Genomic DNA, 13,537 nt, shown 5'->3' with positions numbered 1-13,537 from the left:
TATCTTGTTTTGTTATATTTCAGACCTCATAGTTTTTTATGCTTTTAGAGTTTTCATACATTCATTGCAGGCGGCGCCCCACTGTCTGATTCATATCGCTTGATTTCTAATGATAGTTGTCGATTAGATCGACTAATTGGAACTAAATCGGGTGTTCACTACATAAGTGAATGAAAGCTCTTAAAATGTGGATATCTAAACCTTCTGTCTGCCAGCCCCCGTATCGAGAAGCGACACCTCGACAAAATATTTTGAATGTGGGCGGAACTTCCGGCTGAGTGTACCCGGAAGATTTGGATGCAAGTTTCTCAGACGTTTACCATATGTTCGCTTTTTATATATTGATCACTGGTTTTTATTTCATTTTATAAACTCAATACCGGGACGATGTTGTCTTTAGATTTCCTTGATGATGTGCGGCGGATGAATAAGCGCCAGGTATGTACGATAATATTGTTTTTGTTGTGTGAATGTGACGGATTCTTCCAAGGCTAGTTAGCTAGCTGTCTAGTTATGCTAGCAACATTAGTCGGCTGGTTAATAACACGTTGCTTAAGATTCAAGTCGTCTATGCTAACTAGCTACCCAGCTTTCCGTGTGGTCTTAATCATGTATACAGAAATTACCCTGCTAGTTATATACGTTACATCGCCTACTGAACATGCATGATAAACTGGGTTGTCAAAATAACTAGCTAGCAAACTTGCAAAATCAATGTAGCTTTAGCCCGTACAATTTCCTCTCTGCCTAAATATGGTGTTACTTCAGTCTTCTTCAAACCTGGCGCTGAGGACCTACAAAGTGTGCAGTCTTTTATTCCAGCCTAAGTTACTAGTTTCTACTAGATTCTGCTGATCACCAAACCCTTTATTAACTGAAACGTATGTATTAGTACTGGGTTGGGACAAAAGCCTGCACACCTTGTTAGTCCCAGGACCAGCTGTTGGTAGATATAGTTATTATGACGTTGTTATAAGCGACCACTAGCTTATCCTCGTCTCAGCCTGACAACCTGTCTTATTTGTTTTCAGCTCTACTACCAGGTGCTGAATTTTGGTATGATAGTGTCCTCAGCCCTGATGATCTGGAAAGGACTGATGGTCGTGACAGGCAGCGAGAGCCCTATTGTTGTCGTCCTCAGGTAAAGCATTGGTGTTGGATTTATGTAAATGGGGTGCTTTTCAATACACTCAAATCGCTTTACAAGGTAAGGGGAAATTTGCTACTTTCACTACCAAAGTGTAGCACCAACATACCTGCTGTTTGTCTGAAGCGCATCTGCTAATTTGCAGTAACCTGTCTATCCTTGACTGTAACATGTCCTTGGTTTCAGTGGAAGTATGGAACCTGCTTTCCATCGAGGAGACCTTCTGTTCCTGACAAACCGGGTTGAAGACCCCATCAGAGTCGGAGAGATTGTGGTCTTCAGGATAGAGGGCAGAGAGATCCCCATAGTACACAGAGTACTAAAGATTCATGAAAAGTTGGTCTATGATGTTTCTGTAGTTATTGAAATGCGCTAGTTCTCTCTCGGGATAGTTCTCTTTGTTTGTTACAAGTTTTAGAAGGCCTACTTCCCCCAAAAAGTTTATTGCTGCATAACACTCAAACTAGGCTCTAAATATTCTGTAATATTTCTTACCTCGTATATATTTAGTTGTATTTGCTGGGTAACTGAATAAATGTCATTGTCAGAGCAACTTCATAAGCCGCTCTGGGGCCAGGAAATCGATATATGACATCCAAACTAAATCTAAATGTTGTTTATCTCCAGGGAAAATGGCGAAATCAAGTTCCTGACCAAAGGTGACAACAACTCTGTAGATGACAGAGGGCTGTACAAGCCGGGACAGCACTGGCTAGAGAAAAAAGATGTGGTGGGACGAGCCAGAGGGTGAGCATTTATCTCATTCCACCAGTGATACTAGGCTTAGTCTGCTGTATGACTTGAGTCTCATGCTTCACTTCACTGGATCTATATGATACCATTTCCCTTGATATTATTTAGTGCTAAATTAAACTAAACTTGAGTCTGCGCTCATCTAGCCTGTAAAGGGGAAGAGCTCAAGCATGGTTTAAAGTTCTCCATCAAAGTGATGGATTTAAGATCAGTGTAGATCCACATAAAAGCCTCAGGGGGAAAGGTGGGTGGGGGGGCTGATCTGGAGATCACATCCTAATATGAAGTAATATTTTCCCAGATAAATGTATTATCAAATATGTTATTTTCTCTGTTATGCTGTGTGAACTGAACTGACATACTGTTGCTGACACTCGGATGTTCAGATGAAAATGGCAGTTTGAAAGTTAATAATGTTTGTCACATCCATACACTCGCGGCGCATTCAAGTTGGCAGAGGAGTTTTGGCAAATGTATTCTGAAAGCGGGTTTGGCCTTTTTTAATATATATTTTTCTTTTAAAGAGGAGGAGCCCAGTTTTCCATTGCTACACCACGTTTATTTCTTACTCCTTCAATTATGCGAGTGGCGTCTTTTAGAAATGCTCTGGTTACAACAGAGCATGGTTTAGGCACTTCTGCGCAAAGTAGTGATGGATAGTTTGCGAACAAGCTGCATTTTTTTAAACGGATTAGGTTGTTTTTTGCAAAAAATAATTTCTCCAGTTTATTTGACTCCCTGATGTGCATACTGCTGCTTTTTGATCTCCAGACATCGATTATCTGCAGATAAATTATAAAAAATATTCTCTGAAGATGCTAATTCCTCAGTGCAGGAACCATACTGTGAGGAGAGACCCTCATTCCGCACTATGCAATTCTTTACATTTTTTTTGTCTTTATTTTTGCAAGCCATCTAATAATTTGGTCAGGTTAAAATGTATTTGAACTCAAATTTCACGATCTGACATAATGGTAGGTAACATTTTAGGCTTTAAATTAGGGGTTGACCATTTATGTAAATTTCTAAGCACTACTGATGGGCAGCCAAATGAGAAGCTCTTTTAGGTGAAAGGAGCCAAATGATCCAGCTGACCAAAAAGACTCTGAATCAATATGCAACAGCTCTAAAAGGGGCAACGGTGTCTTAAATGGACAATGACCGTTTGTAATAGAAACCAAAAATATCTTAAGAGTGAATAATATTTAATTGATGTATTTATAATAAAAGTATCGTTATTAATAATGATCATGATGTTGTGTCCAATGGGTAAATGCAGATAGACAAACTCCATGCTTCAGTCTATGTACATTTTATTATCACAATGCTGCATCAGTTGGGCTACAGGTGATATTGCTTATAGCATATCTGATAATATAGACCATGCATAGGCTATATGCATGGTCCAATATGATTTTACCAATATTTTATTGGACAAATTTCTAAAGGTGGTAATTTAATTTGAAATGGTTTCAGCATAATTTAGTTTCATTTTGGAGTAGAATGTCCCTTTAAAAAGTCACCAGAACTGAGCTTCTCAGTCTTCTACTTACAAATTATCCCAGGGTGGACCCCGGGCCCCCTAAGGAAGGGGACTGGAATTGGTCAAACTCGCAGTCTAGGTCTAATACATGTACATTATTATCCACTTTTCCTGAAAGCATGATGGCCATGACTTTCTGACATGAAAGGGCAGGTTAACTTGGCCCCAGACTAGTTTCAGTCACAGGATTTATTTTTTTGCTTTAACCCTTCTCAAGTATTTAACCCATTGTGTACATACTTTACATTTACATTTAAGTCATTTAGCAGACGCTCTTATCCAGAGCGACTTACAAATTGGTGAATTCACCTTCTGACATCAGTGGAACAGCCACTTTACAATAGTGCATCTAAATCATTTAAGGGGGGGGGTGAGAAGGATTGCTTTATCCTATCCTAGGTATTCCTTGAAGAGGTGGGGTTTCAGGTGTCTCCGGAAGGTGGTGATTGACTCCGCTGTCCTGGCGTCGTAAGGGAGTTTGTTCCACCATTGGGGGGCCAGAGCAGCAAACAGTTTTGACTGGGCTGAGCGGGAACTGTACTTCCTCAGTGGTAGGGAGGCGAGCAGGCCAGAGGTGGATGAACGCAGTGCCCTTGTTTGGGTGTAGGGCCTGATCAGAGCCTGGAGGTACTGCGGTGCCGTTCCCCTCACAGCTCCGTAGGCAAGCACCATGGTCTTGTAGCGGATGCGAGCTTCAACTGGAAGCCAGTGGAGAGAGCGGAGGAGCGGGGTGACGTGAGAGAACTTGGGAAGGTTGAACACCAGACGGGCTGCGGCGTTCTGGATGAGTTGTAGGGTTTAATGGCACAGGCAGGGAGCCCAGCCAACAGCGAGTTGCAGTAATCCAGACGGGAGATGACAAGTGCCTGGATTAGGACCTGCGCCGCTTCCTGTGTGAGGCAGGGGCGTACTCTGCGGATGTTGTAGAGCATGAACCTACAGGAACGGGCCACCGCCTTGATGTTAGTTGAGAACGACAGGGTGTTGTCCAGGATCACGCCAAGGTTCTTAGCGCTCTGGGAGGAGGAAACAATGGAGTTGTCAACCGTGATGGCGAGATCATGGAACGGGCAGTCCTTCCCCGGGAGGAAGAGCAGCTCCGTCTTGCCGAGGTTCAGCTTGAGGTGGTGATCCGTCATCCACACTGATATGTCTGCCAGACATGCAGAGATGCGATTCGCCACCTGGTCATCAGAAGGGGAAAGGAGAAGATTAATTGTGTGTCGTCTGCATAGCAATGATAGGAGAGACCATGTGAGGTTATGACAGAGCCAAGTGACTTGGTGTATAGCGAGAATAGGAGAGGGCCTAGAACAGAGCCCTGGGGGACACCAGTGGTGAGAGCGCGTGGCGAGGAGACAGATTCTCGCCACGCCACCTGGTAGGAGCGACCTGTCAGGTAGGACGCAATCCAAGCGTGGGCCGCACCGGAGATGCCCAACTCGGAGAGGGTGGAGAGGAGGATCTGATGGTTCACAGTGTCGAAGGCAGCCGATAGGTCTAGAAGGATGAGAGCAGAGGAGAGAGAGTTAGCTTTAGCAGTGCGGAGCGCCTCCGTGATACAGAGAAGAGCAGTCTCAGTTGAATGACTAGTCTTGAAACCTGACTGATTTGGATCAAGAAGGTCATTCTGAGAGAGATAGCGGGAGAGCTGGCCAAGGACGGCACGTTCAAGAGTTTTGGAGAGAAAAGAAAGAAGGGATACTGGTCTGTAGTTGTTGACATCGGAGGGATCGAGTGTAGGTTTTTTCAGAAGGGGTGCAACTCTCGCTCTCTTGAAGACGGAAGGGACGTAGCCAGCGGTCAGGGATGAGTTGATGAGCGAGGTGAGGTAATGGAGAAGGTCTCCGGAAATGGTCTGGAGAAGAGAGGAGGGGATAGGGTCAAGCGGGCAGGTTGTTGGGCGGCCGGCCGTCACAAGAAGCGAGATTTCATCTGGAGAAAGAGGTCAGAGCACAGGGTAGGGCAGTGTGAGCAGAACCAGCGGTGTCGTTTGACTTAGCAAACGAGGATCGGATGTCGTCGAACTTCTTTTCAAAATGGTTGACGAAGTCATCTGCAGAGAGGGAGGAGGGGGAGGGGGAGGAGGATTCAGAAGGGAGGAGAAGGTGGCAAAGAGCTTCCTAGGGTTAGAGGCAGATGCTTGGAATTTAGAGTGGAAGAAAGTGGCTTTAGCAGCAGAGACAGAGGAGGAAAATGTAGAGAGGAGGGAGTGAAAGGATGCCAGGTCCGCAGGGAGGCGAGTTTTCCTCCATTTCCGCTCGGCTGCCCGGAGCACTGTTCTGTGAGCTCGCAATGAGTCGTCGAGCCACGGAGCGGGAGGGGAGGACCGAGCCGGCCTGGAGGATAGGGGACATAGAGAGTCAAATGATGCAGAAAGGGAAGAGAGGAGGGTTGAGGAGGCAGAATCAGGAGATAGGTTGGAGAAGGTATGAGCAGAGGGAAGAGATGATAGGATGGAAGAGGAGAGAGTAGCGGGGGAGAGAGAGCGAAGGTTGGGACGGCGCGATACCATCCGAGTAGGGGCAGTGAGGGAAGTGTTGGATGAGAGCGAGAGGGAAAAGGATACAAGGTAGTGTTCGGAGACTTGGAGGGGAGTTGCAATGAGGTTAGTGGAAGAACAGCATCTAGTAAAGATGAGGTCGAGCGTATTGCCTGCCTTGTGAGTAGGGGGGAAGGTGAGAGGGTGAGGTCAAAAGAGGAGAGGAGTGGAAAGAAGGAGGCAGAGAGGAATGAGTCAAAGGTAGACGTGGGGAGGTTAAAGTCGCCCAGGACTGTGAGAGGTGAGCCGTCCTCAGGAAAGGAGCTTATCAAGGCATCAAGCTCATTGATGAACTCTCCGAGGGAACCTGGAGGGCGATAAATGATAAGGATGTTAAGCTTGAAAGGGCTGGTAACTGTGACAGCATGGAATTCAAAGGAGGCGATAGACAGATGGGTAAGGGGAGAGAGAGAATGACCACTTGGGAGAGATGAGGATCCCGGTGCCACCACCCCGCTGACCAGAAGCTCTCGGGGTGTGCGAGAACACGTGGGCGGACGAAGAGAGAGCAGTAGGAGTAGCAGTGTTGTCTGTGGTGATCCATGTTTCCGTCAGTGCCAAGAAGTCGAGGGACTGGAGGGAGGCATAGGCTGAGATGAACTCTGCCTTGTTGGCCGCAGATCGGCAGTTCCAGAGGCTACCGGAGACCTGGAACTCCACGTGGGTCGTGCGCGCTGGGACCACCAGATTAGGGTGGCCGCGGCCACGCGGTGTGGAGCGTTTGTATGGTCTGTGCAGAGAGGAGAGAACAGGGATAGATAGACACATAGTTGACAGGCTACAGAAGAGGCTACGCTAATGCAAAGGAGATTGGAATGACAAGTGGACTACACTTATCGAATGTTCAGAACGTTAAGCTTACGTAGCAAGAATCTTATTGACTAAAATGATTGAAATGATACAGTACTGCTGGAGTAGGCTAGCTGGCAGTGGCTACGTTGTTGACACTACACTAATCAAGTCGTTCCGTCGAGTGTAATAGTTTCTACAGTGCTGCTATTCGGGGGCTAGCTGGCTAGCTAGCAGTGTTGATTACGTAACGTTACGTTAAAAGAACGACAATAGCTGGCTAGCTAACCTAGAAAATCGCTCCAGACTACACAATTGTCTTAGATACAAAGACGGCTATGTAGCTAGCTAGCTACGATCAAACAAATCAAACCGTTGGACTGTAATGAAGTGAAATGAAAATGTGATACTACCTGTGGAGCGAGGCGGAATGTTGACCGGGTTGTTGAAGTTCAATTCGGAAGACGTTGGCTAGCTGTTGGCTAGCTAGCTAGCAGTGACTCCTGCGGACCGAAGTGTAGATGCGACCGCTCGCTCCAAATAATTTACCTTTGAAGAACTTCGGATGTTTTCAATGAGGAGACTCTGTTACATAGCAAATGTTCAGTTTTTCCTGAAAGATTCTTTGTGTAGGAGAAATCGCTCCGTTTTGTACATCACTTTTGGCCACCAAAACAAACCGAAAATTCAGTCACCAAAACGCCAAACATTTTTCCAAATTAACTCCATAATATCGACTGAAACATGGCAAACGTTGTTTAGAATCAATCCTCAAGGTGTTTTTCACATATCTCTTCATTGATATATCGTTCGTGGAAGCCTGCTTTCTTCTCTGAATTCCATGGAAAAATACTCGCACCAATTTCGACGCAGGACACCGGGCGGACACCTGGTAAATGTGGTCTCTTATGGTCAATCTTCCAATGATATGCCTACAAATACGTCACAATGCTGCAGACACCTTGGGGAAACGGCAGAAATTGTGGGCTCATTCCTGTCGCATTCACAGCCATATAAGGAGACATTGGAAAACAGCGCTTCAAAAATTTTGCTCATTTCCTGTTTGAAGTTTCATCTTGGTTTCGCCTGTAGCATCAGTTCTGTGGCACTCACAGATAATATCTTTGCAGTTTTGGAAACGTCAGAGTGTTTTCTTTCCAAAGCTGTCAATTATATGCATAGTTGAGCATCTTTTTGTGACAAAATATTGCGCTTAAAACGGGCACGCTTTTTTATCCAATAATGAAATAGCGCCCCCATAGCTTCAAGAGGTTTTTAACAGTGTCCAAAGAAGGGCTAGAATGGTGTCGTCTGCATAGAGGTGGATCAGGGAATCACCCGCAGCAAGAGCGACATCATTTATAAAAATATATAGAGAGAAAATTGTCGGCCCGGGAATTGAACCCTGTGGTACCCATAGACTGCTAGAGGTCCGGAAAACAGGCCCTCCGATTTGACACACTGAACTCTGTCTGCGAAGTAATTGGTGAACCATGCGAGGCAGTCATTTGAGAAACCAAGGCTATTGAGTCTACTGATAAGAATACGGTGATTTAGTCGAAAGCCTTGGCTAGGTCGATGAAGACTGCTGCACAATACTGTCTTTTATCGATGGCTGTTTTGATATCATTTAGTACCATGAGCGTGGCTAAGGTGCACCCATGACCAGCTCGGAAACCAGATTGCAAAGTGGAGAAGGTACGGTGGGATTCGAAATGGTCAGTTATCTGTTTATTAACTTGGCTTTCGAAGACTTTAGAAAGGCAGGGCAGGATGGATATAGGTCTATAACAGTTTGGGTCTAGAGTGTCACCCCCTTTGAAGAGGAGGATGACCACGGCAGCTTGCCAATCTTTAGGGATCTCGGACGATATGAAAGAGTTTGAACAGACTGGTAGTAGGGGTTGCAACAATGGCGGCAGATAGTTTTAGAAATAGAGGGTGCAGATTGTCTAGCCCAGCTGATTTGTACGGGTCCAGGTTTTGCAGCTCTTTCAGAACATCTGCAATCTGGATTTGGGTGAAGGAGAAGCGGGGGAGGCTCGGGCAAGTAGCTGCGGGTGGGCGGAGCTGTTTGCAGGGCCTGGGGTAGCCAGGTGGAAAGCACGGCCAACCGTAGAGCAATTCTTCTTGAAATGTTTGATTATCATGGATTTATCGGTGGTGCCCGTGTTGCCTAGCCGCAGTGGGCAGCTGGGAGGAGGTGCTCTTGTTCTCCATGGACTTTAGTATCCCAAAACTTTGGAGTTAGAGCTACAGGATGCACATTTCTGTTTGAAAAGCTAGCCTTTGCTTTCCTGATTGACTGAGTGTATTGGTTCCTGACTTCCCTGAACAGTTGCATATCGCGGGAGCTATTCGATGCTAATGCAGAACGCCACAGGATGTTTTTGTGCTGGTCAAGGGCAGTCAAGTCTGGCGTGAACCAAGGGCTGTATCTGTTCTTAGTTCTACATTTTTTGAATGGGGCATGCTTATTTAAGAGGGTGAGGAAATTACTTTTTAAGAACGACCAGGCATCCTCTACTGACGGGATGAAGTCAATACCCTTCCAGGATACCCGGGGCAAGGTCGATTAGAAAGGCCTGCTCACAGAAGTGTTTTAGGGAGCATTTGACAGTGATGAGGGGTGGTCGTTTGACTGCGGACCCATAGCGGATGCAGGCAATGTGGCAGTGATCGCTGAGATCCTGATTGAAAACAGCAGGGGTGTATTTGGAGTAGAGGTCGACCGATTACGATTTTTCAACGCCAATACCGATTTGGAGGACCAAAAAAGGCCGATGCCGATTTTTATTTATTTATTTATAATAATGACAATTACAACAATACTGAATGAACACTTATTTTAATATAATACATCAATAAAATCAATTTAGCCTCAAATACCTGTTCAATTTGGTTTAAATAATGCAAAAACAGTGTTGGAGAAGAAAGTAAAAGTGCAATATATGTAAAAAAGCTAACATTTAAGTTCCTTGCTCAGAACATGAGAACATATGAAAGCTGGTGGTGACTTTTAACATGAATCTTCAATATTCCCAGGTAAGAAGTTTTAGGTTGTAGTTATTATAGGACAATTTCTCTCTATACGATTTGTATTTCATATACCTTTGACTATTGGATGTTCTTATAGGCACTTTAGTATTGCAGTGTAACAGTATAGCTTCCGTCCCTCTCCTCGCCCCTACCTGGGCTCGAACCAGGAACACATCGACAATAGCCACCCTCGAAGCAGCGTTACCCATCGCTCCACAAAAGCCGCGGCCCTCAAGGCGAGTGACGTTTGAAACGCTATTAGTGCGCACCCCGCTTACTAGCTAGCCATTTCACATCGGTTACACCAGCCTAATCTCAGGAGTTGATAGGCTTGAAGTCATAAACGGCTCAATGCTTGAAGCACAGCGACGAGTTACTGGCAAAACTCTGTTTGAATGAATGCTTATGAGCCTGCTGGTGCCTACCATCGCTCAGTCAGACTGCTCTATCAAATCATAGACTTAATTATAACATAATAACACACAGAAATATGAGCCTTGGGTCATTAATATGGTCGAATCCGGAAACTGTCATCTCGAAAACAAGACGTTTATTCTTTCAGTGAAATACGGAACCATTCTGTATTTTAACTAACTTGTGACATCCATAAGTCTAAATATTCCTGTTACATTGCACAGCCTTCAATGTTATGTCATAATTACGTAATATTCTGGTAAATTAGGCAGCCCAAACGTTTGCATATACACTGACTCTGCGTGCACGCAAGAGAAGTGACACAATTTCACCTGGTTAATATTGCCTGCTAACCTGGATTTCTTTTAGCTAAATATGCAGGTTTAAAATATATACTTCTGTGTATTCATTTTAAGAAAGGCATTGATGTTTATGGTTAGGTACAGTCGTGCAACGTTTGTGCTTTTTTCACAAATGCGCTTTTGTTAAATCATCCCCCATTTGGCGAAGTTGGCTGTCTTTGTTAGGAAGAAATAGTCTTCAGAGTTCGCAACGAGCTAAGTTAGCAGGCAATATTAACTAAATATGCAGGTTTAAAAATATATACTTGTGTATTGATTTTAAGAAAGGCATTGATGATTATGGTTCGGTACACATTGGATCAAGACAGTCCTTTTTCACGAATACGCACCGAATCGGTTATATGCAACGCAGGACACGCTAGATAAACTAGTGATATCATCAACCATGTGTAGTTAACTAATGATTATGATTGATTGATTTTCATAAGAAAAGGTTCATGCTAGCTAGCAACTTACCTTTGCTTCTTACCTCATTCGCGTAACAGGCAGTCTCCTCGTGGAGTGCAATGTAATCAGGTGGTTAGAGCGTTGGACTAGTTAACTGTAAGGTTGCAAGATTGAATCCCCTAGCTGACAAGGTAAAAATCTGTCATTCTGCCCCTGAACAAGGCAGTTAACCCACCGTTCCTAGGTTGTCATTGAAAATAAGAACGTGTTCTTCACTGACTTGCCTAGTTAAATAAAGGTGTAAAACATTTTTTTAAATCGGCCAAATTGGTGTCCAAAAATACAGATTTCCGATTGTTATGAAAACTTTAAATCGGCCCTAATTAATCGGCCATTCCGATGAATCGGTCGACCTCTAATTTGGGGGGCAAGTTGGTCAGGATAATATCTAGGAGGGTGCCCATGTTTACAGATTTAGGGTTGGACCTGGTGAGTTCCTTGATGATTTGTGTGAGATTGAGGGCATCTAGCTTATCTTGTAGGACTGCCAGGGTGTTAAGCATATCCCAGTTTAGGTCACCTAACAGAACGAACTCTGAAGATAGATGAGGGGCGATCAATTCACGTATGGTGTCCAGGGCACAGCTGGTAACTGAGGGGGGTCTATAGCAGTAACAATATAACAATGGTAAGAGACTTATTTCTGGAGAGATTCATTTTTAAAATTAGAAGCTCGAACTGTTTGGGCATAGACCTGGAAAGTATGACAGAACTTTGCAGGCTATCTCTGCAGTATATTGCAATTCCTCCCCCTTTGGCAGTTCTATCTTGACGGAAAATGTTGTAGTTGGAGATGGACATCTCCACATTTTTGGTGGCCTTCCTAAGCCAGGATTCAGACATGGTAAGGACATCAGGGTTGGCGGAGTGTGCTAAAGCAGTGAGTAAAACAAACTTAGGGAGGAGGCTTCTGATGTTGATATGCATGAAACCACGGCTTTTTCGATCACAGAAGTCAACAAATGAAAGTGCCATACATACATTTTCCCTGACACCCAAACATTTTTCAATTCACACACTTATCAAGAGAACATTCCAGGTCATCACTGCTGCCTCTGATCACAAATGTTTTGTTTGTAAATTATGTCTGTGTGTTGGAGTGTGCCCCTAGCTATCCATATATTGAAAATGTTGCTGTCTGATTTGCTTAATATAAGGAATTTGAAAGGATTTATGCTTTGACTTTAGATACTTAAGTACATTTTAGCAATTACATTTACTTTTTATACTTAAATATTTTTTAAACCAAATACTTTTAGACTTTTACTCAAGTAGTATTTTACTGGGTGACTTTTACTTGTCATTTACTATGAAGGTATCTTTACTTTTACTCAAGTACCACAATTGAGTGCTTTTGCCACCACTGTATTTAACTATTGAAGATGTAATAATTTACTTGAATTGTACATCATAACAGCGACATGACATTGTCATGAACATGTCATCTGATGTTGAATGTCAATCTTGTCTCCAGGTTTGTGCCATACATCGGAATCGTTACCATTCTGATGAACGACTATCCCAAATTCAAGGTAAGATATTTTACATCGTCATCACTAGAAGGACAATCACCTAAGGTTTTATGAATTGTTTACTAAATTCAGCCTTATTAGGTGCATTGTGCAGGTACTCTAAAGGTTAGAGAGCCTGACCAGCAGCCAGACACTAAACAGTGGGACAGCAACTGGCAGACGGAAAGCTGTTGCTTTCAGATCCTCAGAACAGGGATACTAATATGTTGTTGTTCTTCCCCTTCCCAGTACGCTGTTCTCTTCCTGCTGGGTCTGTTTGTCCTGGTCCATCGGGAGTGAGGAAGAGACTACCTAACTATCTGCCACAGAGGAAGAATTGGAAATCCCCACCCCACCATGCCTTTCAAGACAGAATTATGTTGAATATGTCAAAATAAGGTGCTTTTTTTCTGTACCATATGTTTTGAATTGTGTCTAGAAATGTGGATAGTGTTTACATTGTAAAAAAAACAAGCGCTCATTATTTTTGTGAGGGAAATTAGATATAAGTTAGGTAGAATAAAGAGCTGTTTCTTTATTTAATTTCTTTCAGAACATGAATCCAACATTTTAGATGGTTAATTGTGTAATTTGTTTTCACTTTTTAATTGGGCTTTGCTTGAAATATTGAATGACAGGTGATATGTTTGTGACATTAAATATGACATCTGTTACCCTCTATCCTGCATTCTGGTAACTTATGCATCTAGTGTTTTTTTCTTATATTCAATCATAACTTCACTAAAACAGATTTGTGCATTTTCAAAATGCCATTTTACATGCAGGCTAAATATGACATTATTACATTTTAGTCATTTAGCAGACACTTATCCAGAGCGACTTACAGTTAGTGCATTCATCTTAAGATGGCTAGGTGAGATATCTTATTCATGGAAGGCACTTTTTTTTTATACACAAAAATACAAACGCAACATGTAAAGTGTTGGTCCAATGTTTCATGAGCTAAAATAAAAGACCCAGAAATGTTTA

General features: G+C 43.5%; 1 protein-coding gene across 2 annotated transcripts; it reads left to right on the top strand.

Annotated features, from left to right (window-relative positions):
* The first annotated feature begins 259 nt into the window (after positions 1–259).
* LOC135551501 (signal peptidase complex catalytic subunit SEC11A) lies at positions 260–13,228 on the top strand. Of its 2 annotated transcripts, XM_064982713.1 has the most exons (6): positions 260–438; positions 1,032–1,141; positions 1,334–1,483; positions 1,775–1,894; positions 12,511–12,568; positions 12,797–13,228. In XM_064982713.1, exons 1-6 carry the CDS (start codon positions 388–390, stop codon positions 12,845–12,847), a joined length of 540 nt encoding a protein of 179 aa, XP_064838785.1. In that variant the 5' UTR covers positions 260–387; the 3' UTR covers positions 12,848–13,228. The 2 variants fall into 2 exon arrangements, with proteins under 2 accessions (XP_064838785.1, XP_064838790.1); XM_064982718.1 differs by lacking the exon at positions 1,334–1,483.
* Positions 13,229–13,537: the final 309 nt, after the last annotated feature.

The sequence above is a fragment of the Oncorhynchus masou genome, chromosome 1, assembly GCF_036934945.1.
Source record: "Oncorhynchus masou masou isolate Uvic2021 chromosome 1, UVic_Omas_1.1, whole genome shotgun sequence".
Taxonomy (NCBI): domain Eukaryota; kingdom Metazoa; phylum Chordata; class Actinopteri; order Salmoniformes; family Salmonidae; genus Oncorhynchus; species Oncorhynchus masou.
The sequence above is the reverse complement of the archived record's forward strand: the minus strand, read 5'-3'. Positions and strand labels throughout refer to the sequence as shown.